Consider the following 27,781-nt stretch of genomic DNA (forward strand, 5'->3'; position numbering starts at 1 on the left):
TGGGATATAGAGTACTACATTGGAATGTAGCCGGTATCGAGAGGCATATGATGGACCCAGATTGGACAGCCTCAATCCAGAACTTTGAGGGTGTGTGTATCCAGGAGAACTGGGCTCTCTCAAAAATTGAATTTCAAGTATTCAGGGTATTTAACATCCCAGAAGCCAAAGGTGCTATTGGAAGATCACAAGGGAGTTTGGGAGGGGGGTAGATTATTCTTCTGAAAGCAGGGTTTGAGTGGGAAACTGAGATGTGTGATCTGAGCTCCGGATTTGCAGCTAGTAACTGATAAGAATAAGAATGGCCATATCTTATTAATATTCAATGTGTATAAATTGCCCATAAGGGATTAACCCATTGGGGACCCTATTACTCTTACATGAATCAATAGCTAGTTGGAATCGCTGGGTGCCAGAGAAACTCCATATTATAGTTGTAGGAGATTTTAATCTGCAGTTCAAGCCCCTTAGAGAACTAGAAGGACTATGGGATGAGCAAGATCTGGTTTGGGAGATCCCAGCCCTGCAGGCAGATTACCCCCCCAGAGTCCACAAACATGTATTGGACTCAGCCCGGATACTCCACCTAAGGGTTTGCAACATACGATGTAGTTAAGACAGTCCTGCAGGGAATACCTTTTTTGGGTTTGACTGCTCCTCAAGAATTGATTATATCCTAGTGCTGGCTAGTGACTGGGAGCTTGTGGATGACTTTACTATTATTGGTCATAGGGAAGGGGACCACACGCCACTCTCGCCAACTAGAAGATTAAGGGACAAGCCCTATAAAATCTCAAGTAGCACCAATCAGTATTTTGGGAAATGCCTGTCGTACCATTAAATGCGACCAAACGGTGTCATCTGGGACAAGCAAACTATCAATCAAACGGAACTGGTAAACTTAGAGTGTATTTGTAACAACGAGCTTGGTGATAGGGAAGTGCTTGGAAAAGTCAATCATATGGTTGCAGGAATTCTTCCTCTGCTTACTCGACCAGCACAGAAAATGTCATAAAGGGTGATAGGAAAGAATGATTGGTTGGTTTGAATGCGAGCGTAGGTCTGCAAAGAGAAACCTAATGCAGTGTCTGGCCACTGATGGACAGGTAAATAAAAATGAGATGCAACCATGTAGAGCGACCAGTAAGAAAACAATTAAGGGAAAAAAAGGCATATTACAAGGCCAAATGGGATGATCTGCTGAGGGCAGGCAGTAGAGGGGACGCTAAAGCATTCTGGTCATTGGTGGCAGATAAAAAGGAAGTAGACGACAATACATCACATTGAACTATTTCCCCAGAAGATTGGTTTAACCATTTCAGCACTTTATTTCAAGAGTCCATGGATATGGAGTGTATTAATGCTGAGGTGTCCCAAAACTAGAGTTTGGGGATGTCAGACCCTAACAGATCAGTGGTGACGTTTACCATAGCAGAGGTAATTAATGCAATTGCTAACTCCAATGGACAAAAACCTCCTAGTCCCAATAGGCTATCCGCCAATTTGGTAAAAGACAAGCCCGATATATGGGAACCATACCTATGGAGACTATTTACAGCAGCCATTAGACTTAACAAGGTGCCTGACTCTTGGCTTAGTGCTGAGACTGTGCCCATTTACAAAAAGTGTAATTATAGGCCAATCGTGTTACTAGACGCCATCCGCAAAATGTTTGCCAAATTAGTCCTTAAACAATTCCATTTCTGGCTAACTTCCAAAAATCTCATCTCCCAGCTCCAGGGTTGGTTCCAGCAAGGGACGAGTACCCTAGGCCAGTGCTTTCATTTGTCTGTCATTCTTCAAAACTGCACAGTATTAAATAAAATTAGGGTGTATGTGGTCTTTGTAAACCTTCAGACTGCGTTTGACTGTGTCCCACAAGACCAGCTCAGGTGGATGTTATTGAACATGGGGTTGCCCGATACCTTGCTATCCATCATCCACCAGTTCTACACAGGTAGTAAAGCACCAGTGAGGTGGGGACTTGCAGGAGAAACAGCTGACCAGTTCAGGTTGACAGGGGCGTGCACCAAGGCTGTGTCCTTGCCCCCTCCTGTTTTCTATATACATCAATGAAGTCATCCTAGAACCTGTGACAAAGCATCCTGTGGAAAATGTTTGATTTCCTGAGGCTTGGTGCTGACACATTACCAGCATTATTTTTCGCTGAAAACGCTGTACTGCTAGCTACATCACCAATGGGTATCACAGGTTGTTTGGATTGTTTTATTAGTAAATATCACCAATTAGGTATGACCTTGAACAAAACCAAGACACTGGCCCATGAGATCCAAGTTTTGCGATTGTTCATTAGTAGTAGATGGTGACAAAGTTGAACAGGTCAAATGCCACGACTACCTTGGATTAAGATTTACTGATACTGGCTCCTGGTCTGGCCAATTTGAAAAATAAATGGTCACCTTGGAAAAGAACAACAGTGGCCTTTTCTTTGTGAGTCATGGTGAAGGGGCTGTATCGCCTGCTCTTAATATATACAAAGTACAACCTGCCTCAGCCGCCATATAGGGACTAGAGCCGTGGGGGCACTGCAATTGTCAGAAATTGGCATCTGTGGTAAATAAGTTCTTGAAATTGCTCCTTAGGTTCCCAAGGATTTTCCCAAATGAACTTTTGAAGAAGTGTGGTCATGAGCCAATTGTGTGCCAGATAGCCTTGAAGCCCGTATTTAATTGAATTGGACTCTGGGTGACTCCTGAGCTGGAAAGGTATTGAGAGGCTCTTGCCCACATGCTTGGCATTGTGGGTGGGTGTTCCCTGCCGTGGGTTAAACATGTGAGGAAACAGTTGAGTGCTTTCAACTTGAGCCACCTCTGGTCGAACCCATTGAGTTTTTCCAAATATGCCCAAAATTAAGTTCATTTGGCAGCCTGATGAACCATATATGAGCAGCTTGTAAACTCTTGTTTATGTTTAAATGTGGGGCTGAATTATCTGAATCTGAAAACTGACCAAGGAAATTGAATATCTCGATTTCATAATCCTGCCATATCCATGATCACTATTCATGGAGGTCCGGACTGGCATTCTCAAGGTTGTACAGTTCACCCGTGGCTGGAAGAATAACAACTCTGAAATGTGCCCGCTATGCGACTCTAGCATGGAAACAATTTTACACTTTTTTCTATTTTGCAACTCATTTAATGATCTGAGGCGATTGTATTTGATGCCATTATTTAAGAAGGGCCGTGTGCGCAGAGTAGTGCAAGCTTTGCTAATGTGCCAATCACCTGATAATACTAATGACGTATAGGTTTGGCAAGGTTTATATATTGAGCATGGACCCGTAGGAATCATTTCACTGGGCAATTGAACAAAGTTTGACAATTCTTAATTTTTCTCAATCTATTCTCCTTTTATCCGGCTTATTTTATTGCATTCTTGTATCAGATACATTTGTGCTTTTTGACAACAATGTATATTAGCTAATGAGGAATCAACTCTTAACGAGATTTTAATGTCCTATTTTTATTTTCCACTTGTCTAACACATGCATTGAATTGTGTTATAATAATTGTGTGTATGCCAAGGACAATTTTGGCGAATAAAGCATTATGACTCACAGAATTCTAGGATACCAAAAAGGACTGAGGGACTAGAGGTCATTGCTAGTTCTGCACAGGGAAACACCAAGAGATCAACATATGTACAAAAACCTGCACTGAGGAGTGCTTGGATATCAGATGTCTATGACAGATCTGCCAAGTGGAATGCTGAGCAGCCAGAAGTATAAGGAAGACCTACAAAGGAGAGCAGCAAGAGATTCAAGGTCAATGCAAAACATTCCCATTGGAATAAGAGAACAGTTTTCTAAGAGATACTTGCACAGTGAAATATCAGACTCGAGATCTATGAATTACCCAGCACAATCAATGTCAAGAAACCAGAGGTCTATCAGAGACCTTTGGATTAAATGCTAAAATGATCAGAGTTCTATGAGAGACTAGAGAGGTGAATGCCAGCACGCAGAGGTCCTTAACATACCTTACACAATGAATGCAGAGAAACTCTTTGTCTGGTAGAGACATCAAGTACATTTTCAGAAACATTAGGTTGGGGAAAGACCTACAAGTGAAAGCAGATAAGCCAAGGTCTGGTAGAGACCTGAAGTGAATGCTGACCAACCAAAGGTCTGACAGAGACCTATGACTAAATGTTGCAAGGTTGAGGTGAAACCCGATTACCCAGGAATCCGGGAAAGTTCTTGAAAAGTATCATGAAGCAGGAAGACCGAACAACCGTCCTCACTGGAAGAGCATTAGCAGATCTTTTCTGTTTTGTTATGTTAGGCTAGTTTTGCCATCAGACAATAAGATTGGTGAACTATTCTATTGGCCAATCCTTGGAACAATGTTGTACTATAAGCTTAGGATAACCAGGAGGATAAGGAATTACTAGAGGGACAATGACATATCACTATGTTAAGAACTTTATGATGTGGACCTTCATACATGGAGGTGTTGGACACAAAGCGAGAAACACCACTTTATTTGATCCCATCCCTGACACTTTTTGTTTTGAGAGCATCCATATTATTTGTAGTCATTTCCCAATTTCCTGTTGAAGTTTGGTCCATTCCCCTTCCTGGCAGACCACTAATAAAAGAGACGCTTGTAAACCACATTCATCAAGTGTCACATTGTTATTGCTCATCCAAACAACACTCCCATCTGTGTACAGAGGAACTCAGGTATTTACTTCAGATGTACTCTCCTGTCCCATTTAAATTCACCAGACCTTTCTAACTTCTAAGGAAACTTGGGCTTAACAGCAATTTTCAGTGACCTGATGTCCAAATGTAAGAATTTTACGACCGAAAAGTTATTGACCAAAAATATGTAGCGACCATACTGAAATCTTTGACTTTCTTCATTATCAATATAATTTACCGAAAGATGGTTTCTTGAAATCCCTTCCGATGTCTAGATTCCAGCCTACTAATAATTACACAAATATAATTGAGGAATGAGACATATTTATAATCAACAAACAACTGAATGGAAAAGGTGCATTTCCTTGTTTTTGTAGCATTTTTAGTGCCCATTCAAAATCTATGCCTGGTAAACTTTTGGCACAGAAGTAATATTCCTCTAATGATGCAGGTGTATCTCTCTAAATTTGCAATAGCGCATGTTTGTTCTGTAGTGGAAGATGAATTCAATGTAATATGTTTTTCTGTCTCGCCTTACCTTCTGTTTAATTTGGTACAGAGCTCTGCCTCGCATAGGGTGGTCATGTTTTTTCCCCAAAATCATTGCAATATTTTCATATACATTCATGAGGAAGACATGGCCATCAATCATAAGCATTGTGGCAGAACCGCATTTTAGCAAGAGATTCAATTTTGTGGCCACATCTGTTCATTCCCAACCTTAGCTCTCCCTGGACGAATCGTCACCAAACTTTGCAAAAAAAAAGTATATGGCCCACTCTGATTTTCTTTTTGCAAAGTTTGGTGATGCTTGGTCCAGGCGGGGGGGCAAAGTTATAAGGGGGGGTCCCAAAAGTCTTTTTTTTGCCTTAGACTGAATGGGGGAAAACTTTGCGCTGGACGGATTTGCACCAAATTTGCGGCAGGGGCTTGGCCGCGAAAGCGTGCTTTTATACATTTTGTGACAATCCATCCAGTAGTTTCCTTAAAAACAATCAAAAAGTATGTCCCTAAAAATTAGTGATATCTATTTCCGCTCCGCGGACACACTTCCCTGTTTGCTCCGTGGAGAAGATTTCAATTGGCTATTCCGTGGCGTGCTGCCCGCGACCATGTTGCGCTTTCACCGATTGGTTGTGCCACAGCGTGAAGTGTGTCGTAATCTTTCGATAAATCCGCCATGTTTACTTTATTTTCTGTTGTACGCGGACATCGCCGCTAACATACATAAACGAAGAAGAAACCAATGCACTTGTTACACTTAGGGAACACTGTTTCGAAAGGTGAGCATTAATGAGATATGGCAGTAGAAAGTCAAACATTGGTGTATTCTTGTTATCACTGTCATAAGGTACAGTGGTACTTGCTACTCATTTTACGAAATTAACTTACTGCGTCCATGTACAATGCATAAACAACATTACTGCGGTCAGACTGGCGTCCTACAGTTTGAAATCCAAGCCAGCCACCTGCACTATTTCGTACACACAACACTTCTGCACGAGTACGGGAGTAGCGGTTCTCATGAATAGCTGCTGACATGCTGTTGCAAAATAAGAATGTATTTGCATTCGGAATGAAGGTCACTTGATTTTCTCTTTTCAATACGAGCCCAGTATGGCCACATATTTGTTGGCACCGATAAGGGTCACTTGTTTTTAACGTTGAGCTACAGGGAAAAAGCAGAAAGAATGCAGGGAGTAACAGTTTGAAAAACATATCGTTTGATAAGGTTATGCTTCAAAAACGTTTGTAACAAACATGAAATATCAGTTTCCGAAGAGGCACTCTTCCAAATACACTACTTTTTGAGTGTACTGAACGCAATGGAGGCGGTCCACATCATGTAAGTTTATTTTTGACGCCTGTATACCGAACTGGCATTACATTTTTAATTTCGAAAAGAAAACATTTATTTTTTCTAATGAATTACAAGGTTTCTGTGCCATTAACATGTTTTTCCCATTATGGACATTGCACATTGTCGCTGTTTGTAGGGTGCCACTACATTTCCCCAAATTAAATTAATATTTAGTAAAAATGGTATGTATTACAACTTTGTTTTGTGCAGAGGTTGCGTGTTGATACACGTTTTATTTCCCCTTTCACCGCTCAGGTAGTTCCAAACAAAAATTGGATTATTAATAAAGAGGTTCCAGCTTTCTGTGCCATTGACATTTTTTTTCACATTATGGAGACTGCACATTGTCGCTGTGCATAGGTTCCTACTACATTTCCTCCTATTGAAATAATTTTTACTGAAAATGTTATGTATTACAACTTTATTTTGTCCAAAGGTTGCGTATTGATACATGTTTTATTTCCCCTTTCCCCCTCAGCTACTTCCTTCCCTACTGTGATTGTCACGGATTGCAGCTGCCGAGTGACGGCTTTTTTAACCGTCAAATGCAACTGTTCGTCACCGGTTGTCTGTGCGTCATAATTCAATGGGATGACCGTGTCGGACCTCTATGTCCTTACGCTGCTGCCGCCATAAGGAGTAACATTCCATCCTTTCTGGTGGTGTAGATCACAGCGATTGACGTGGTCTTGCAAATTAATGTGCAAGGAAAACGACTACTGTGCCGGCAAAGCTTACTTTCTGTGTGGGAAAACAACAACGTGGCCATTACCATTAACATTTTCATTGTCAACCAAAGAGAAAAACTTACTACTTCGACCAAAGAGACAAACTTACTACTTTTTGGAAATGTGAATAGGGCGATCATTTCGCACAGTTTATTGTGAAACAAACCTACTTTACTAATTGCATAGGGCAATGACTTTGCTCAGTTTATTGTGAAATAAAACTACGTTACTAATTCTTAGATGTTAGTGTTTTTTTACAAATGTACTCACCTATTTCAAAATGTGGTGTGCTACGTTGCAGGTCGTAATGTGTTCTTTTGTAGGTGATGTATCATGGCACGTAAGTCCCTATGGACGCATTTGTTTGCGCTGCCAAGGAATGTTATGGAGAAAGGTATTGCATACCACTTGCTTTGGCTACGGGAGGGTCAGGCCCATCTCATATGCTTTAGTGCCGTCAGGGCAATTTCTGTCACCCAGATGCCCCATTAACCAACATTAGCCCAGAATGATTAGGATCTTTCTAAAAGAGGACAAATGATGTAAGGTGCGCTGAAAGTGTTTGCTGTATAGAAATGTTTGTAAAATAATACATGGTTACATCCTCCCAATACACATATCTTCACACATTTCGACCAGTGCTACTTATGAAATTATGTGTCAGAAGGTGAGTGGTAATGATGTTTCTTGCAGTATTTCTGACGTGTATGCGCTTGCCATCACAGAGTTTGTTGGGATTTTGTGCAGACGTAAGAAGACTACTCCTTTGCGTTTTATACGCATATGTTTTGATATTTAACAAGTGTCGTCATGTACATAACAAATCAACGGTACATCTTCCGTCTCTGAGGGGTAGGTTCTATGTATGGTTAGTGGTCACAATGTCGGGGGTGTGGCTACTGGCCATTACTGGAAGGGACAAAACATTTCATTGAAGTCGCCATGTCCACCAGGGACTGGCTTTCTGGTAAAGGTCTTGCTCGTAACGACACATTTCTCAAGGAACAAAAATGTGGTGCTGCCATTACGGTCACACGGTTTCATTTTTGCTTTCTGCAGGCTGTAATGGAAAGTGAAGAAGGGTTTCTGTCCAACACCCATCTTCCCTTTCTATGGTGGCCATCTTGGAAAAGGATTTGTTTTCTTCAGCTGGGAACGCTGGTGGCGTTCCGGTTGAAGACACAAAATCCTCTTTTTGGGTACCACGGGTTACTGCTGTAAAATCTTGATTGCTAATGGCATTAATCCCCCATTTTTTGGGGAGGAATGGGGGTTAATGATCCAGAGACATTGGTATGCACTCTTGCTTGTATTGTGTAGCAAACTTGCCCTGTGGAGTTCTGCGCCTGAAAGTTTGCAGTTACAACTTCCTACAAGAATAAACAATGTACTTCCGCACTATCAACCAGTCACATATGTTATTGTGAAGTGTGTCTGAGTTTTCGAACATGCCCCCATGCTGTGTGCTAGCATATGATAATGTGGAATTCTTTGGAAGGTAGGCAGTTACTTCAAATGTTCTTTTACAGTGGTATGCTTATGTGTTACTATTCGCACCCTGATAAAAGCCGTAGAAATATGTTGTTAAAGTAATGTTATGATTCAATTACACTACTAAAAACCTATGGGATTCAGTGAAAAAAACATTGCTAAAGGGACGTTATGGTTACGTTGCCCTACTAAAACCATGTAAAATTCACTACAAAAAAAAAACTTTGTTAAGGGGACTTTATGGTTAAGTTGACCTACCAAAAACCTGTGCGCTGCACTAAAAAAACTTTTCCAGCCTGCCATTACGGTACACATTACAACCTAAAAACCCCTAAAATTTGCCAGTTATGGTAGGCTAAGCACCCACTCCTGCTATTAGCACTGTGCACTGCTACCACTATCCCCCAGAACATGAAGGATGCCATTACAAATGCCATTGATGACACCACTGACAACATGACAAGTTTCGCCCCTTTGTTTTTCTTCACTGCTATATATATATATATATATATATATATATATTCAGTGAAACAACTTTGTTACTGTGCTGTTATAGTTCACAGTAAAACCGAAAAACAATTGACAATCCCTAAATATGGACGCTAAACAACCTACGTGCATTGCTAAGACTAACACCCAGAACATCAAAGATGACATCAGAAATGTCATTGATGATATATATATATATATATATAGTTATTTCTCTCTGATGACCATGTGAATTCTGAGCATTGTCATAACTCAAAATTTTTACTGTTTTTGGTTTAACTTTTTTTACCCTACCATGACGCAAAACTAGGTACCATTGATATTTAATTTACTGTTTGTCCAACTTTGTAGAGATTGGTTTCTTGAATTTAACTGCTCATAAAGGGCAGGTATTTTTTGGTTGATATTGCAATTGATTCCTACTAAGCTTTACAGCCATTAGGAGACTGGTTTTGCCAATATATTGGTCATATTTTCAAGTCTAACATGTTCTGTTTCAATAGTACCGAACCAACTGTATTCAGATACGAGCATTTAATCTTTTACGTTTGCTACTAGTTTACATTTTCTTGTTACACTGTTTTTTCTAGTATATGTTTTTTCTCTCTTTTCTTTCTTACCAAACATATGTCTTTGTATCGTTTTTGTGCAGAAAAGAATAACGTCTCTCACAGTTAAGTCCTGAGGTGCAGACTGGTACCTTGTGCTACATTACATAAGGGTGCATGTTGTGAGAACTCAACTGTGTGCAGCTCCCTGCGAGTCCACACAGTGCACAATCACAGAACTGACACTAATCCTTGCATATAAACAGGATTGCACCGCGATAATCATCCTAATTTGTGAAGCCCTGAGGTGGAAAGGGCTGTGGAAGCAAAGCTGTTTGCTGTGGCGAGTGGTAGAGAGACATTATAGCTATCCTCCTCTTAATAACCTGAGAAAACCAGAGAAGCCCGTGGAAGCCCATGGAAGAGGGGAGAGGTGCGTGTGCCTTTAACTGTTGGGTTGTCAGCTGACCACCCAGCTGACTACTTGAGGCCGCCTCCGTGACCCTTGCGGCATGAAGCCCTGAGGTGGAAAGGGCTGTGGAAGCAAAGCTGTTTGCTGTTTGGCGAGCGGCGAATAATGGCGTCTACCCAGTCCCCTGTGCTAAGGACCCGGGCACAGAGGCGGCGTGATGGCGTGGTAGCCTCTGATGAGATAATGGCTATTCGTCGACCTTCTCACTTACAGAAAGTAAGTTGCTATCACTCATGCACCTCTGAAACTGTTGAGCACAACGAAGGTCTTATTCAAGCACATGAGGCACAGCTCCCCGAAAACGCAGCAATCAACATATCTAATCTACCCCCTCTCTGTGACAATGTGTTTGACACTGCAGGTCTCACGCATGATGTTATTACAGGTCGCGACATTACTCACGGGTGGCGCGGGGCGGCAAATGAATGCCGCGCGCCGGATGTCGGTGAGCCCCTGCATGTGATTGCGGGGTCTGGAGGTTGCGCGGTTCTTGGAGCCCCGCCGCCTCGAGGTGGCGTTAGCGCCAGTGGCGAACCGTCTGGACACCGCCGCGGCGGCTCTCTCATCCCGGCACTTGACGTGGGGTGTGTTTGCTTGGCCGCCGCTCCCGCGAGCGATCACGCTGCGGGGGTGGGACTCGGAGCGCGCGAGTCCTTGAACGCGCGCAGCCAGGGCAGCCTAGACTCCGTCACGGCTCGAGGTCTCGCTGAAGGCGGAGCAGCTCCCTTTGCTAGTAAGCTCGCTACTGGCCAGGATAATGATCTAGTGAAGGAACCGAATTCTGCCGAAAAACAGACCGCTGGGCCACGGCCGGCCATTTATTCTCCTTCTATCTTATCCTGTGACGATGTGGGGCTCATTTTAAATGACTCTAGTATAATGATCACTGCGAGTTCTCCAGTGAGTGTAACCACGAGACTGTCCACTGTGGGCTCGCATGAAGAAATCGTACATATGAATACGAACGATTCTAGCAATCAACATAGCATTTTTAACTCAAGTTTGCACGACTGTGATCGCAACTGCGTTCTTAACTTGGAGCACGGTACAAGGGGCGAGCCAGAGGCGCGCAATTCAACGCTCGCAAGAAGAGACTCCCTTGGGGTAGTGAACAACGTTCTTCAGAATTTATCGCTCTTGAACAAGATGTGCGCCAGTAAGGCATCTAAAGAGCCGAACCTTTCAGCCGAAACGAAAGCAAAATCTGCAGTTAAACGCAATAACAGCCAGCTGTTGGGGGCAACTTCTGACATATGGCCTGATTCGTGTTATAAACGGTTAAAAGCAACCGATCAATCCTTAAAGGTCGACTCGAGGTACGAGACATCTGATTTACATTTGACTTCCCAAAAAAGACTTGCCACCTCTAAATGGAAGTCGAACATTCCTCCCATAACGGGTCTATGGATTCTTCATTAATGGAACGCCCATTTCCGAAAATTCGTCGTGACAAGGAGCCACATGCGACCAGACCTGCTGAGTCTCAACCCAATTCATCTTGTACAAACCTGCCGACGATGTCTTCTTCAACGGAAATACAAGCCCTTTTCATGGCCTCTTTGTCGATTTCATTGGCCCCGTTTACGAAACTGTACGAAAATATACATGAAGCCACTAAGGACCTAACAACTGTGGTCGCAATGAGGAGTTCCAAATTAACTCAGATTGAAAAAACTTGCGACCGCTCGTATGTAGAGCAACATGAGTGCCTTAAAAGACTGGAAGGAGCGTTTACCTCGTTAAACGAGTGCAAGAAAACCGACTCCTCTGACAAAAGACTGTTCGCCGAAGTGGCGCGTGAGACCCTTGCCCTATTTAAACATGACATTAAAAATGTAGGTTGGCGGTCGTCTGAAGAGTGCCCACGTGGCAAGTTAACTAGCATGAAAGATAAGCCTCAGATTGACCAAGACCTTACTAGGGCTTCAAAACAACAGCACTCATTAACTGATGCTGCTCCAAACCAAGATCTTCTGCGCTCTCAATCGTCACAATCGACACATAACTCCTTAGTGGAAGTGGATCTTGCTCTGGCACCTGTAAAGGCCCTTGGAGCCCCTCACGACAAAGGGCTCATGATTGTTTCACCTACTTCAATCACTGGGCCTTGCTCATCGATTATTCCGTTTGTACCAAACAGCGTCAATTTGTCATTTAACACAGCATTTGAGCAAGCTAGATGTGCTGCTAACAAGGCCTCCGTAGACCCCCAAATGGCTTCTCCTTCGGGCATTGGTTCTGCAACTGAAGCGACTGCAGAAGTTGCGACTATCCCCGCAAATGTAGGTTTACCCAAGGTCTTTTCCGTTTTTACAGGATCCTCTAATGTTACAGGGAATCTGGCGACTTCGTCTTTAAACTCAAAACTTGCTGTAACCAGTAAGAAACCGAAAAACCAAAAGACAAAGAAAAAAGTCTCAAATGGATCTCAAAAATGTTTACGCAACATAAAGATGGTGCAGGCCGCTTCTATTGACTCGGACAAAACTTTAACAGCTCAAGCTCCAGCTATGAGTAACGCCTTAATATCACAAAAAAGTGCACATTCGATTTCAGCCAAACAATCTCAATTAAAGAATACTAAGCCATCTGATGACGACATAACTGAACTCCTGGACTTCTCAACTTACGACGACCCAGAATTTGTAGAGTTAGAACCTGTCTCACCCACAAGCTTTGATGTGCCCGTAATCACTTTGCCATTACCTAAAGTTGATCCGATTCCATGTGTGGAGAAATCTGTACCATCATTGGTCAAAGTCGCTTCAAATACTGTAATAACAAATCAGCCTTGTACTAAGGAGGATACTGGTAACAATTCGACATTCAAACATAAGTCCCACGAAAGACACTGTGAACTGATTGAAGTTTGTGATAATTCGAGCTCTACGTGTCTGCCAACAGTCAGTCCTGTGTTTATGACCATGGCCGATAAGCGGAAATTTTGCATAGCTCAGGCTCAAATCAGCAGCCCAGGGGGACCCTTGGCATTGTCATGCCCCTCGATCAAAACAGATACAAATAAGGAGCCCGTAAGGACTCTGCTGGAATGTATCGAGGAAGATCACCTTGAAACCAATCGAAGAAGATTTAAAGAATTGGCGGTTGATAGACGTCCTCAAACTTCACACGATAAGGTTCTAAAATCAGCGCTGAATAAAGTCTGCATATATAAGCTGGCAATCGAGAGCCTGGAACCAATCAAGAATCTGATCTTGAATCGACGAACGGTCCTTCAGTTACTTCATCTCGTCCCAAGCCTTCGTGCAATCTCCTCAAACGACATAAAAGTCGTGGAGTTTCCAGCTGAAGGCACGAATGACAAGGTGTTGCTTCACTTTACATCGAACCTTCTGATTAACTCAATATTAAAAGAAAACGTAGCATTGTTTTCATTAGGCTTCGATGTTTACAATCTGAACGTCTCTGATGTACCACCTCAATATTCCAGTGGAGTGCCTAATAATGGAAAGGATGCACCTTCGATTGTTGTTGCAGTACCAATGCTGTCGAAAGATGTGCCAATAAGGACACCGGAAGGATCGTCTGCCTTGACAAACACCCGTATTCAAAGCCTCAACCAATCACCGCGCCGGTCAAGGACTTCTCAATTGCCATCTAGCGAGGCTACCGCTAAATGCGATGGCTCCAATGCTCAAATAAGAATTACAATTAAAAGAAAGGATTCTTTCAACGGAACTCTTAATGAACGCCAGCACTTCATAACACCTGCAGCTGAAACTCTAGAATGGAATTGGCTTGCCGGGGCGTTAAATGTTAAAAAAGAGCCAATAACGCCAGGACTCTAAAGCCCCTACGGTTTGTTCTGTTGCCTCATGGAACACTCGAGGGTTTTTTCACCTGTTCAACAAACCTTGGTGAGAAAAGCTTCAAATTGTGTGTCTACAGGAAACATGGCTAAGTGAATTACCACTCATAGCGGACTTCGAGTCTGTAATAAATCCGGCCATAAAAGCTATGTCAGGGCTTGTAACGATGGTCAGAAGAACTTCTGGCTGGCGCGTCACAAATTCCGTTAATCACTCTCCATATATCCAGGAAACCACCATTGAAAATTTAGGGAGACGGGTCCTGCAGAAAGACATGATGATAACATTGAACGTATATTGGAATCACCTACGTGCCGGTAAAATGGAGTTCATTGACCAGATCACCGGCGTCATTGATCATCTGATGGAACATTCAGACTCTCCACAGATTCTTTTGTGCGGCGACTTAAACATCGATCTATGTAAGGATCCACAGTTAGCCCAAAACTCACTGGCACTGGCCTGGATAACTGAAATGAAGCTACGTAACTTTCAGATGTTGAATGGCAACACTCGCGGCGATTTACCATCTAGGCAAACATGGCACCGTATGGACTCATCCTCAACAATCGACTATATGTTCGCATCGAAGCTTTACACCCGAGGATACAATCGTTGAGGATTAGTGAAAAAGATCATAGCAACCACAACATGTTGCTTATGGAATTTGTATCAAGCTGCACCATTCAAAAACCAAAATGGTCTCATAAGCTCGAGGTTGAATCTAACAGGGTTCGCTTAAGACTAGAGGAGAGCGAAGTTAAGGGGGTGATGCTGCAGTATTGTCATCCGAGTGCTGAGCTCGAATATGAACATCTTTTGACACAATTCAAAACGGTAAAAGTGGGTTCCAAAAACCCCAACATGGTCTGTGCCCACCACTTTGATATTGAGATATTGACGCAAAAACGAATGATGCACACAACCATAAGGAGAGCTAAGGCTCTTGACAGGGTCACTTGTAAACAAGAAATAAAGGCGGCAAAGCAAAAATACAAAAATTGGTTGAAAATGCACAAATACATACAAGTGCAAAACGACGCAGAACAGATGTTAAATACTCTAAAAAACAAAAACACAAGTGATTTTTGGAGACTCATTAACAACTTTCAGGCTCCTCAATTGGCACTACAGTCCAGCATGGTTTCAGAAGAAACCTGGATTAATCATTTTGAAGCCCTATATAAAGATAAAATCCCTGAGATTACCACCTTGGGATTATCCGCGAATCCATGGAAATTGACGTTCCCAAGAGAAGAGATTGTTTCTATTATTAACAAAGCAAAAAAATCAAGAGCTCCTGGACCGGATGGGCTTTCCAATTTCACGATCAAACAACAGCCTGAGCTATGGGCGTCCATATGCGTAATCCTATTTGATAGGATTTGTAAATCTCAAAAAACTCCGAAATCCTGGAAATCTGCGGTTATTGTCCCAATATTTAAGAAAGGTGACAGATCATGCCCAAAGAACTATCGTCCTGTGGCTTTACTCGACAGTTTGGGGAAAATCTATGCCACAATGTTACAACACAAACTGGTGAAATGGGCAAATGAGTCTAATCACGTAGATAAAAGACAATCAGGTTTCGTAAAGCAAGTGGGCTGCTCTTTAAACCTGTTAGTCCTAAATTTGTTGAAAATGGAAGCACTAAAATCTAAATCTAAGGTCTACTTAGCCTTTATCGACTTTTCTTGTGCCTTCGACACCATAGACAGGTCCCGCTTGTGGTCAAAACTGCAAAGTTGGGGATGTCCAGTCGACTTATTGGCAGCAATCCACGAATTGCACTCTGAAACCTCCATAAAAATCCGGTTGGATCAATCTGGAAACGTAACAACCCCAATTAAAACCTATAAGGGGGTAAAGCAAGGCTGTCCCTTAGCAGCTGCAATATTCAGCCTATTTATCTCCGATATTGGATTGGCAATTAATGCCGTAAGATCTTTTCCGTCGAAGATTGGCAAGACCTGCTTAAGTTGGATGTTATATGCTGATGACCTTATGGATCTAACTCCCGTAGGTTTGCAGAGGAAATTGAACGCAGTTGCCCAATATGTTGCATCAAACCACATGGTAATAAACACAAAAAAGTGTGAAATTATGGTGTTAAAAAATCTTAATAGCGGAAGACAAAACAAGAAAAGTCAACCAAGATGGTATTTGGGTAGTGACACCATCCAGATATCTCTGAATGTAAAATATCTTGGAATGTTACTAAATTCATCAGTTAACGACGGCCCTTGGATAACTGAAAATAAAAGGAAATGCAAACAATTGGCCAGTCAAGCAGTCATCATACAGAACAAATATGGGAAATTTTCACTAAAACCGGTCCTTGCCTTTTACCATCAGAAGGTAATCCCAGTGTTACTATATGGCGCAGAAAACGCCTTGGGTTGCAATTATGACACATGGTCTTCGCTGGAGCATTGCTTTTGGTCGAAGGTACTGGCGTTGCCTAGGGGGATTGCAACTGCTTGTGTGAGGTACGAGCTTTCGCTTATCTCGTTACACGCAAGGGTGTGCTGGGCCCTAATAAGCTTATTTCGAAAATCACGCCAGCGAGAGCACATTCCACAATTTGACATCTTTCACGACCCTTCATCGGCATATAACAGCATGTTATCATTATGGTCGAAAAGATGCGAAGAGATCTTAAGTATTCATGGAATCACCATGGATCAGCTGCATAACGACCCGAATGCTGCTAAATTAAAAATCTGGCGTGCGGACTGGGAACAAACTTGTACTCGACGCACCACAGCTGCCATGATGAAGGACGCCCCGCTTGAGATAAGGCCTTTCAACATCTTACAACGTTACATTGAATTATTTCCAGGCCCACAGGCACGAAGAGCGTTCATGCTGATGTGGCTGAATGCATTTAAAACTAGTGAACGGCAGGTGTCTTGGCGAGCAAATAAAGTTGCATCCTTGAAGTGTAGAATATGCACTAAAGACAAGGAAACCCTAAAGCACTTGGTGCTATTTTGCACTAAACTTCGCTCTGAAAGGACATTTCATCTGGGGCCTTGGGGAGCAAATTACCCCTCCCGCTGTGCGGACGAGTGGTGGGCCTCTATGTTTCAAGGATGTGACAGGAAGTTGATATTACCATTAACCCGATTTCTGATGTTGATTGAAAATCGACTGAACGCATTGTCGGTTGATGTTCAAGGGTGACAAATGTCTTGTATAGTTGTCGGCGATCTTGGAGGGGTATCGCTAAGCGATTGCTAAGGGACTGTTAAGGGTTTGTCAACGGACATTTCTTTCTTGATGAAGTCCAGTGCTGTTTGTTCGTTTGTAAACATTTTAAAGGTTTGTAATAAACCGATAAAAATAAAAAAAAAATAAAATAAAAAAAAATTGTAATCTTAGCTCTAATATTATTAATAAGGACTGTTTAATGAAATGCTTGTACTTGTTGCATTGTTTAATATTGTCTTTATCAATTTTATTGCACCATCAATGTATTTTATTTATGATGTTTTAATTGTTTGAACTGCATTTAGAGTAGTCATTTATATAGCTCTTTTATCCAATCAATATGGCTTCAACGCGCTTGTGGTGGGAATGCCCTCAGGGACCTAAGTCCAAGATATGGGAAAGTTGTCAGTAGACGTAAAATGCGTGTGTGCACTTGGCCAAGCTAAGGAGTTTGGTGGGCTGGCCAAGTGCCATTAAGCTACCCATGGGCTCAGGCATGTGGATGGGTGCTGAATTGGAGAGGATTATGTGCGGTGGTAAGAGAAGCGTTATGTGTCCAGCTAGACCGTAGTTGTCGTAGGTCTTCACTGCATTCTAGTGCATGTAGATGGGAGCCTGTGCCTGTGGCAGAAGTTCGGTGCAGTGGTGGGTGCATACATACCTTAAGGCTGGATGGATTCTTGTCCTGAAGTAGCTCTGTGAGGACCATCTACATTAAGGCTGTGGTATTCTCTAGCTGCAATGGACAAGCTGGTCTAATATGATTTCCAAGCACATCAGAGAGGTTACCCTCGGGAGTCTTAGGCTTCCACTATCTGGTGTCTTCTAAGTGCAATTTTATCAGCATTCTGCATGAACGGGCAAAGACAGGCTAAAATAATGGATTTTCTCATTGCAAAATCAAGGCTCAGTGCAATAGACAGGTATCCCAGTACATATTACACATGTGTAAACGGTTTCTTTGGAAACAAGATACACAAATAAAAACAAAATAAAAACACAATCATGGAAGAGTGACCTTGCCTACTATTCCATGAGAATGTATCACTGGCCTCCCTCCATGACCAATCCCACATTCCTTCTCTTCACATTCCCTCTTCTCCTATAGGACCTTCTTCGCTTGCACATTCTGCAATAATGAGAACGTGTGCAAGCACACAGGGAATTTCCACCCTTTGTTTGAGGAAACGCCCCTGTGCACATGATGGAACATGCCGTCCTGTGGGTGACTAGGAATTTTGTTTTTAAAGAAGAGCCAATCCTCCATGCTGCTGCCTTTTGCAACTCCAAATTGAGGTGGAAGTGCAAAGATGGTGCACCCATTGCTCACCCGGCACAATTAATGTAATGGAGCTTGTACTGTTTAGTCTTCTTTCAGAGTTCAGGTGACTGAACTCTCCATACTTTGTCGAGGCCTACCATCTCCCCAAACCTTTTGCTTTTATAATCAGAGATGGCAATCGCAGAGCAAATATCAGGTGAGAGACATACACCCAGGTTCCTTTAGGCCTGCTGGCCAGGAAAAGAAAGCTCTATAGATCACATGCCATCCTAGTTCTAAATTCAGGCCTAAATTACTCATCATGATAAATGACCTGCAACCTACGTCTCGGCTATTAGCCAATGGCCGCCACTTACCAGAAATGAGTCAACCGGGCAACTTCAGAGTTTAGCATAGAAACAGAAACTGTTAGTTCTTCTTGCCTACATTGTAGGCGCTAGAAGTACCACACCTCCTGTTCGTCTTCCATGAAGGGAAGGAAAGGAAAGGAGGAAGATAATGTTTCCAAATCTATTTAGAGACAAAGTGCACCCATAGTGATGGGCCTTAACACAGTATTCGAACTATAAAGTTGCTCTATTAAAAGTAACGTATTCCGTCAATGCCTTTTTGCACCAGGCAATAGATTGTCCTAGCACCAACACGGAATTGAACGAGCTCTGTGGCAAACGTTGCCCTGGCAGAAAGCATGCATAGACAGAATACGTTATTTGCAGTAGGACATTGTTTGCCCTAGGGATAAGACCATGCAAAGTTGCACTTCGAACGGTGAAAGGTTTCTGTGATTAAGTTGTGCACCTTTAGCAACTTCTTCAATTTCACAATACTGTTCAGAGCAACGTGGAAAAAGTGCATGCCATGTTGGGGCACCTTTGGTTTACATCCAGAAAAATGGCACAGTGATTCAGAATGAGGAATTTTCTTTTAGGGTCTCCTGTAAACAAAGGGATGGGGTGCATCCACTTAGAAGCAAATCATTTTTCAAGCACCAACCACACATTCTCTAAAGATAACTTTTTAGAGAAGATTAGTGCCCAAAGCGGCCAGATGCACAAAAATTGCATTTCCAAGTCCAAAATACTATCCCGAGAAGCACCTTTCAGGACATCTTTGAATTGGTTGCCAGTAAAATACGGTGTATGAGGAAGGGTTACAGTAAGTGTATTAATGCCTATCACTCCTAATTTTCATTAATTTACCAGTCTGAAAAATAGCTGCCCTAATTGCAAAGATTTCTGCATTTTGTAATCGAATCCTGCAATATTTCTAGATTTCATCAAGAGTAAAAGTAGCATCACACTTTTATGAACAGCTGCAGAATACACCACGCCACACTTGATTTTAAAGAGTTTGGGAGTAACACATCTATGGAGAAAAATGGACAATCATTTCAGGGTGCTTACCCCTGTTTGGCTTCTATTTCGCATTCAGTTTGTACATTAGATTAGAGATACGGTTTGGTGTGGCTGTCCCTACTGCAAAAATATCTACTACAAACATTTTAACCAAAAAAAGTACATTGTAAAAATATGCATTGCCCATTCCTTACTTTAAAAACATAAGCAATTGAGTTTGAAAGTTTCACCCCTTTAAACCTTGAGCATGGAGAATTTGCTGTACTTCGAAAAAGGTGTTTCACTTTCCTTCACTTCCCACTACCAACCAGACCCTAAGCCCATGCCAAAGATTCCACTTTGTTTGGTGCACATGTGATGGAGGTCAATCATCTTGTAGCCGATAAGAAGAAGGCAAACACTTTTTAGGTTCAACAAACACTTCTTCATTCTCCTGTTCAAAAATTCATGGACACGGTTAGAATGCCAACCTGAGCTTTCGTTCCCGCGGGTGTGAGGTATGCCTGGTGCAGTGGCTGCCATGCTGACGAGTGGCGGATTGCTGTTTGGATCAGAAGGTGCAGTACTAATGGTGGTGGGTGGTTGCGTGATAGAGGGCTGAGTAAGGTCGGGTGTCGGAGCACTTCCTGTAGAAAGTGAACAAGGACAATACTTAACACTGTGAGACACATGCAATGTGAAATCCTACACTAGACACTAAATAAGGTAAAACCATTACACACAAATAGTATCTCATTGCAGCACATATAATTGTACATAAAAGCCCAATAAATACTTCCAGGAAAACAGGTGGAACAATTCAAACTTAACAATTATTCAATTATCATGTATATGAAAATATCATTTCTTGTTTCTGTATGTACATATTTGTTTTAATAAACTTGTACAAAACAAAGCATCGATTTTCTGCAGTCCGCACAATTATTTTGAGTCCTTGTATTCACTCTTGTTTTTCATATTACAATTTGTAGAAAGCCCCTTTGCTTTCAGAAAATGCTGTATCAACCATTTTGACCATCTCATTATTCGTAATGTTTATCTTTTTAAGATTGGCTTTAACTGGTTTTGCTTTTTAAAACATAAATCTAGATTTATGAAATTATTAGACAAAAGAAAATCACATTTAATCACATGTACAAGATTTCTTTCACTGCTTCCGGTCCAGTAACATTTGTATATTGGGAATGTGAGAAACCACTGCAAATGCAACACTCGAATTACACTTTAACGTGGCCATGCAAGACATTTTTCCAGAATAGTAATCATTTGAGAAAGAGTAACAAAATATGGCCTTCCAGAAAAAGTTCAGGAAAGGAAAGGAAAGCGTGATGATACGAACGCGCTTATTTGACGACATTGCATCATCACACGCTACAAATAGCGGCCATCTTAGTCCATATGCGGTTAACATGTCGCGAGGAGACCATATTTAAGGGAAACCGCTGATCAAAAGTATTAACGGTAAGAACAGTACCTGTCATCTTGACATTAGGGCATTGCAAGGTCAAAAAAGGACAAATTCATCATGTAACCAGCATGTCTAAACTAAATAGTGAACAATTCATTTTAGGTACCATCCTTTTACTTGGAATAAAAACAACAACAAAAAAGATCGATCTCTTCCTAAATCTCAAAATGGTCCCTAAATGATTAGGACTTCATCTTTGCCACAGCATCGGCACACTCCAAAGTGAGTATAGACCTTTTCCTTCCAATCAGAGTTTGAAATTTGTATAACTTTCAATTATGTATTGCATTTTGAATACTAATGTTAGACTGACTCAAAGTCATTTTTCTGTTTATCATTTAGAAAAAGTCATTGTACCCTCCTGATGAACCACCATACCAAGGTGGGGAAACACGTGTTGAGGGACTGTGAATAAATGCCAGAACAAAATAAAATGATTGTCTAAAAATATAAGAATAAAATACAAACCAATTTGGCGCAATACTACAGATTGCATTATTTTTTGTCATTAAGTATTTTGAATATTGGACATATTAGTGGATCTGTCTTTGCAGTCAGTTAGTTCTTAATTAAGACGAGTTATACATCAGTGTAAACACAAGGACTCGCCAACAGTTGCCCTAAGGCTGTAATCATCATTAAACCAGAAACGGAAAGAAGCATACTTAAGGCATGTTAAGGAATAAAGGGTGTTCAAAGAGAACACATTTTGAAAACATGCATTTTGAGTAGTATTGCCTTCATCTATTGTTGTGATCGACCTATTGGCTGGATTCCTGTAGTTGTCAAGTAAAGCTGTGGTCTACACTGTTGTGGACAGTTGGCAGGAAACCATGTTGTTTCTTATTGGGCTGTGTATGGCAGGTGATTGTGCGTGTAAGCTCTGAGTGGGGAAGAGCACTTCCATGTGCAATGCCAGATACTGCTACCACCCTCCTGGGTGTGGATAGAATTTGCAAGCCTTCTGCTGACTCATATTTGAACGAGGGGGGTTCTCTGCCTCTAAACCTGAGAGAGGAGACATAGTGAGTGCTTAGCTGAAGTGCTGAGCTGCATCTAATAGAGTTGTTTATTTTATAATATAATTAAATCAGGGCCACTAAAGTATTTTTACTTTCCCTTCTCAAAGTTTTGAAGACTAATGTTTGATTTACAGTTTGGACTTCTATGGGTCTGAGCATGCCCCCACCTTATGTTAAGATTTTTATGAGCAATCTTGAATTTAGCATGTTCTACAATACAAGCTGTCCCTGGTGTAACATACACCATTCTAGCAGATCTTCAAGGTCAATAGCGGTTGGTAATTCATAGGGACTCTTCTGTCCCCCTTCTCGAATATCGGGATTAACACTGATGTTTCCAGGAAGGTGGCGTAGGTCCCTGTATGCACAGTATAAGAACAGTATATAAGTATCGTGTAATCACAAACGCCTCTATGATGCGTCTTTGTAGATGCGTAATTGTCAACCTTGTTCCATTGCAGAGTCCCAGTGCATTACAGCACCTACTTTCAGTTTTAGCTTGTGAGGAGGCATTTGTTCTACAGTATTTGGATCTTTAGGCACTGAAACATTGAGCAAGTAATTAACTGTTCATTGTGTGAGAAACCTGAAGGTGTCTCACCCGCTAGTCCCCAGGGATCTGTCATCCAGGTGGCCAGGACAGAGCCATTGCTTTTGGATCCAGTTCCTGGGGCTGGACCAGTGCGGGAGGATCACCTGGATGACGGGTCCCCGGGGAGTTTTAGTGGGACAACGGACGGTGAGACGCAGTTTCCCCTTCCCAATAACACGTTTTCCCAATCCTACCAGGTAGGATACATAGGAATTCAACCCCCACCCTTTTTAGACACAATCACTTTCTCACAGAGTTCACTGTGTGCGACAACGGACTATCATCAGAGCCATATACCTGACATGTCCCAACACCATGGACAGGCAAGGTCAGGAAATTACGGATTATTGCATACACCTGACTTCCATCACACTTCTCCAAAGTGATAAAAGGCGGAGAACGAAAGCACACTCTGAGTGAGGCAAACCACACGAGGAAACAGCAGTTCTAAGATGGCAGTTTTACACAAGGAAAAAGACGGCAAAACCAGAGAGAGTCACAAGGAGGGAAGTACCTGTGACCTCTAAGGACTGTTACTTTTGTGAGCCTTGGAAAGTAAGAAATCGAAGACCAGTGTGTCAGAGGTATCCGTGCCTCTCCTTCATCGCCCCTCTGCTGCTCCAATAACTTCTAAGTCATGAACGTTACCAACAGCTACTACAACCAATGAAGGTTAAGTATTTATATAATTTCAACTGCAATAAATCCCCACTGTAACCTTGCATATACCATATGTACCATGCTTCTTGTAATCACTAAACTAAAGCAGCTGCCCTGTAACCATTATGCCAGCTTCTGCATGTAACCAATATGCCAGCGTTTGCCTATAACCAATATGCTTACTACATTCATTGTAACCAACAAGTCTTTGTAACAGCGCCACGATGCCTAAGGGCTGCTGTGCACTCTATACATGCTAATAAATAAATAAACGATTGCCGCCGTGCTACTGTCCTTGGCTCCTACAAGAAAGCAGCATCAGAAAAGTCCACACAGCCGGTGAGTCAGAGAGACTGATACCAAACCGGCATGTGTATTGAACCAATGTTGCAAGCGGCATCATTGAATGAAGAGAATCATTGGCGATGAGCAACATGAGTATAATTAGAACAAAAGAAGTAATTGAACTTTGTGGGGCAACCAAGATACCATACACAGAGTGGTCTGGAGCCACTGGGACGCTCATTTGAAGGTCTCCGTTAGGTATCCAACTGATGCGTAGTGTGTGAAAAAGGAATACTGAGATTGAAATGGTCATGCAACGGGTCTTGCGAAATCCTGTGCACATTTAAAAGTCTTTGATAGTTTAAAGTACATCGCAATTGGTCCGAGACTGGCTGAGAGAGACTAAAAGACCAAGAGAAAGGGACCTGGGCCCAGCTGAGGGGGATCAGGGTGAACCATGAGTCACCTGTGAAACAAACTCTAAGACATTGGTGTGAAAGGGATCAGAGTCTGGCAGAGGGGGATCCAGGGTGAACACCCTACTTGAATATAGATGGAGAAAAGGGAATGTTTTCTTTTTATTTTTGTACAGCAGGCCCTCTGAGTCAAGAGACTTACCAGGAGTACAGAGGCTTGGACACAGAAGGTCAGAGTGTGTGCTTTGCTTGAGTGACCTATCTTGTCCCGTGTTGAAAATGTGGAGAAGGGAGGCCAATGGGCCAATCATCCCGACTTATCATTTTGTGAACACTTTTTCATGAACTTCACCCCCACACTATTTGTAAATTAGTAATACGGATTGGCAATACATTTTTTAGTATAGACCCTTTTATGTTGATGACTCCACTAGGACTGCCGTCTTTATTATTTGATGATTGTAGTTATCTCCCATCTGAGATTTAGGTTTAGATAGGTGTTATATCATATTCTTCCAATAGTTCAATAAACACACTTGAACTGTGGTCACCTGTGTCTGTCTTACTGTTGATACCATGCATTCCTTACATGTGGTGTCAGAGTGGGATGTGAGTCAATTGAGACAAATTGGGGAACCCTACAATTCCAGAAGCTTAGCCATTGAGCGCCCAACCCTTCTGTTGCCATGACAAAATCAATAGGCTTTGATATATGTAGCAGTAGAGAGGCTACTATCCCCCCTGGCAAGAGAGGAATGATTCCCGCAGACTAGTTTTGATACCCCCTCCTGGGTGTTATGTAAGATTAGCCCCAAAATCAGGCCTAGCCTGGAAGATCGGTATAGACATTCGAGGAGGCGTCATTGATCCTGACTTCGGGGAGACAAAGGTTCTCTGGCGGAAACATGGCGATCCCATTTCAATTACATATAAAAGACATAATTGCCGAAGGGATTCTTGAAAAACTCAATTTCCCCATTTTAGAGAAAGCGGACCAGAAGGAACAGAGACTTACCTTAGGCTTTGGGTAAGCTGATGAACTATCAAGCACTGAAGAGAAAAAGGGATAAGAGCCTACCATCTATCCCGACCTAGCCTTCATCCAGCGAAATGACCAAGCCCTCGCCTAGGCTTTTTTTTTTACAAGCAATTCCCGAAGGATAGGGTGTAGAGAAGGGAAGCCCTTTCTTCCTCTTAAAGCAAGGATTGGTATATAGAAAAGAAACATCCACTGAAGGCTTGTGTAAAACTCAGTTAGTAATCCCCAAAACTCACCGAAAGATTGTGATTGAGATTTTGTATTCCCAGTGGACACTTAGGACAATCCAAAACCCAGGCACACATCAACGGGAAGTTTTACTGGCCAGGTATCCATGCCGATAGAAAAATCTTTATTCACACGTGTGAAATATGTCAGAAAACCAGTACTCACATCCCATTGCCTGCCCCCTGAATCCTTTGCCAAACATGGAAGTCCCTTTTTCAAGAATTGGGATGGACATCATTGGACCTTTAGAAACAGAATCAGCCAAAATTACCAATTAAAAATGAGCAAATGCGTGATTTGGCAGAATTTAACGGCCGAAAATTTCGACCAGATCACGCATTCAGTGCTGGGGGCCCCGGGGGTGTCCCACGCACCCTTGCTCACTATATTGTGCAGCGCCGATTCGTGATCACGGAAGTGAAAGGGAACAGGCATTGCAGGGACACAGCGAGTCGGAAGGAAGGGAAGAAGGGGGGTGGGGGTGGGGATGTGGGCCAAGTGAGAAATGTTTAGGGGAGAAAAGACTGACCGTTATTTCAGAAAAATAATCTTCAGTCTTTTCTCCCTCGAATATTTCTACCTCGCTCTTTCAACCCCGATCCTTAGAAAAATCTATACTGGGCAACAGGTATGTCCTCATGATTGTTGACTGCAGGACCAGATACCCGAGGCATTCCCTGTGCGGAACAGCACCACTCAGCAAATTCTAAAACACCACCTATTGTATTTTTCCAGGGTTTGCTTTCCTAAGGAAATCCTGATGGATCAAGGCTTAAATTGAATGAGCAAGCTCATGGGGAAGTCAAGGAACTACTCCATATTTATCAACTTCAGTGTGCCATTCCCAAATAGATGGTTTGGTAGAGAGATTCAATAAAATGCCTAAAATGATCCTAAGAAAGTTGGCAAATAAGTATGGGAAGGCCTGGGAGTGTAGGATTCCCTGGGCACTATTTGGAGTGAGAAAAACGCCTCAGGCATCTACTGTATTCTCTCCTTTTGAGCTACTCTATGGTAGAGAACTAAGTGATGTCCTGGGCATGCTTCGGGAGACTTCGGAAGAATGAGAAGAGACGCCCATTCCCCTTTTGCAGACAGCTACCAGACTGCAGGGACATATGAGACTCGTGCAAAATCTAGTCTATACTCATAGGGAAAAGGCCCAAAACCAGAAAAAATCTGCCCAAGACAGAAAAGTGAGCTAAGATCATTTTCCAAAGGACAAAACGTATTTGTCCGTTTGCCTACCTCGGAAAACAAGCTTGTCTCTAAGTGGGATCGGCCATATGAAATACTGGAACAAACAGGAACCTCTACTTATAAGGTAGCACAATCTGACACGGAACATACATTCCATTTATATCATGTGAATCTCTTAAAAGAGTGGAAGGAAAACCAGTCTTCCAGCAATGACACAATACTGTCCTGTTTGGTGCCAGAAGAGGTAGACAACTTTGAATTAATTCCTCAAGAGCCATCTAGTCAACAACAAGAATATTTAGAAGATTTAATTATCTCATTCCTCGTTGTATTCTCTGAGAAACCACGAAGAGTGAAAGGCACCTATCACTACATTAGAACACCTAAGGGAAATGTGGTTCATCTGAACCCATATAGACTCTTGGAAGCCTGCAAACAGATCATATTTGCTCTTAACATTTCATTCACTTCCTCAACCAATATCAAACCCTATTCAATCCCACTGTCCTCCTCTATCGTATTGGTCAACAAACCTGACCATTCCTGGAGGTTTTGCATAGATGTCTGCCAAGTTAATGCCATTTCTGACTTCAATGCTTATCTCATACTTTGACCTATTTGAAAAACTCAGAAACTCCACCTTTCTATCAATCCTAGACTAAACAAAAAGGGTACTGGAAGGTCAAAGTATATGGACCTGATGAGGAATAGACAGCTTTCTCGACACCCATAGGACTGTTTCAGTTCAAAGTCCTCCCTTTTGGTTTACACAAGGCTCCAGCCACTTTCCAACGGCTTTTGATCAAATATTACAGCCCTATATTGATTTCTGTGGAGCTTATATTGACGGTATCATCATTTATAGTAAAACTTGGGAAGACCACCTTTCCCATCTTTTTACCATTATGGGAGCTCTCAGAGAAGCTGGCCTAA

At 42.2% G+C, this 27,781-nt stretch overlaps 1 protein-coding gene across 7 annotated transcripts in view; it reads right to left on the minus strand.

The window, feature by feature from the left end:
• Positions 1–27,781, minus strand: part of PTPRC (protein tyrosine phosphatase receptor type C) — an 846,024-nt gene that overhangs the window by 566,864 nt on the left and 251,379 nt on the right. For 4 of the 7 annotated variants that reach the window (XM_069641234.1, XM_069641235.1, XM_069641233.1 and 1 more), the window contains one exon: positions 20,409–20,564. The exons of the other annotated variants lie outside the window; for them this stretch is intronic. In XM_069641234.1, the coding sequence (XP_069497335.1) occupies positions 20,409–20,564 (156 nt within the window). The remainder of the gene's footprint in view (positions 1–20,408; positions 20,565–27,781) is intronic. 7 annotated transcript variants of the gene reach the window in all.

This window comes from Ambystoma mexicanum, chromosome 1q (assembly GCF_040938575.1).
Source record: "Ambystoma mexicanum isolate Mex_15411 chromosome 1q, UKY_AmexF1_1, whole genome shotgun sequence".
Classification (NCBI taxonomy): domain Eukaryota; kingdom Metazoa; phylum Chordata; class Amphibia; order Caudata; family Ambystomatidae; genus Ambystoma; species Ambystoma mexicanum.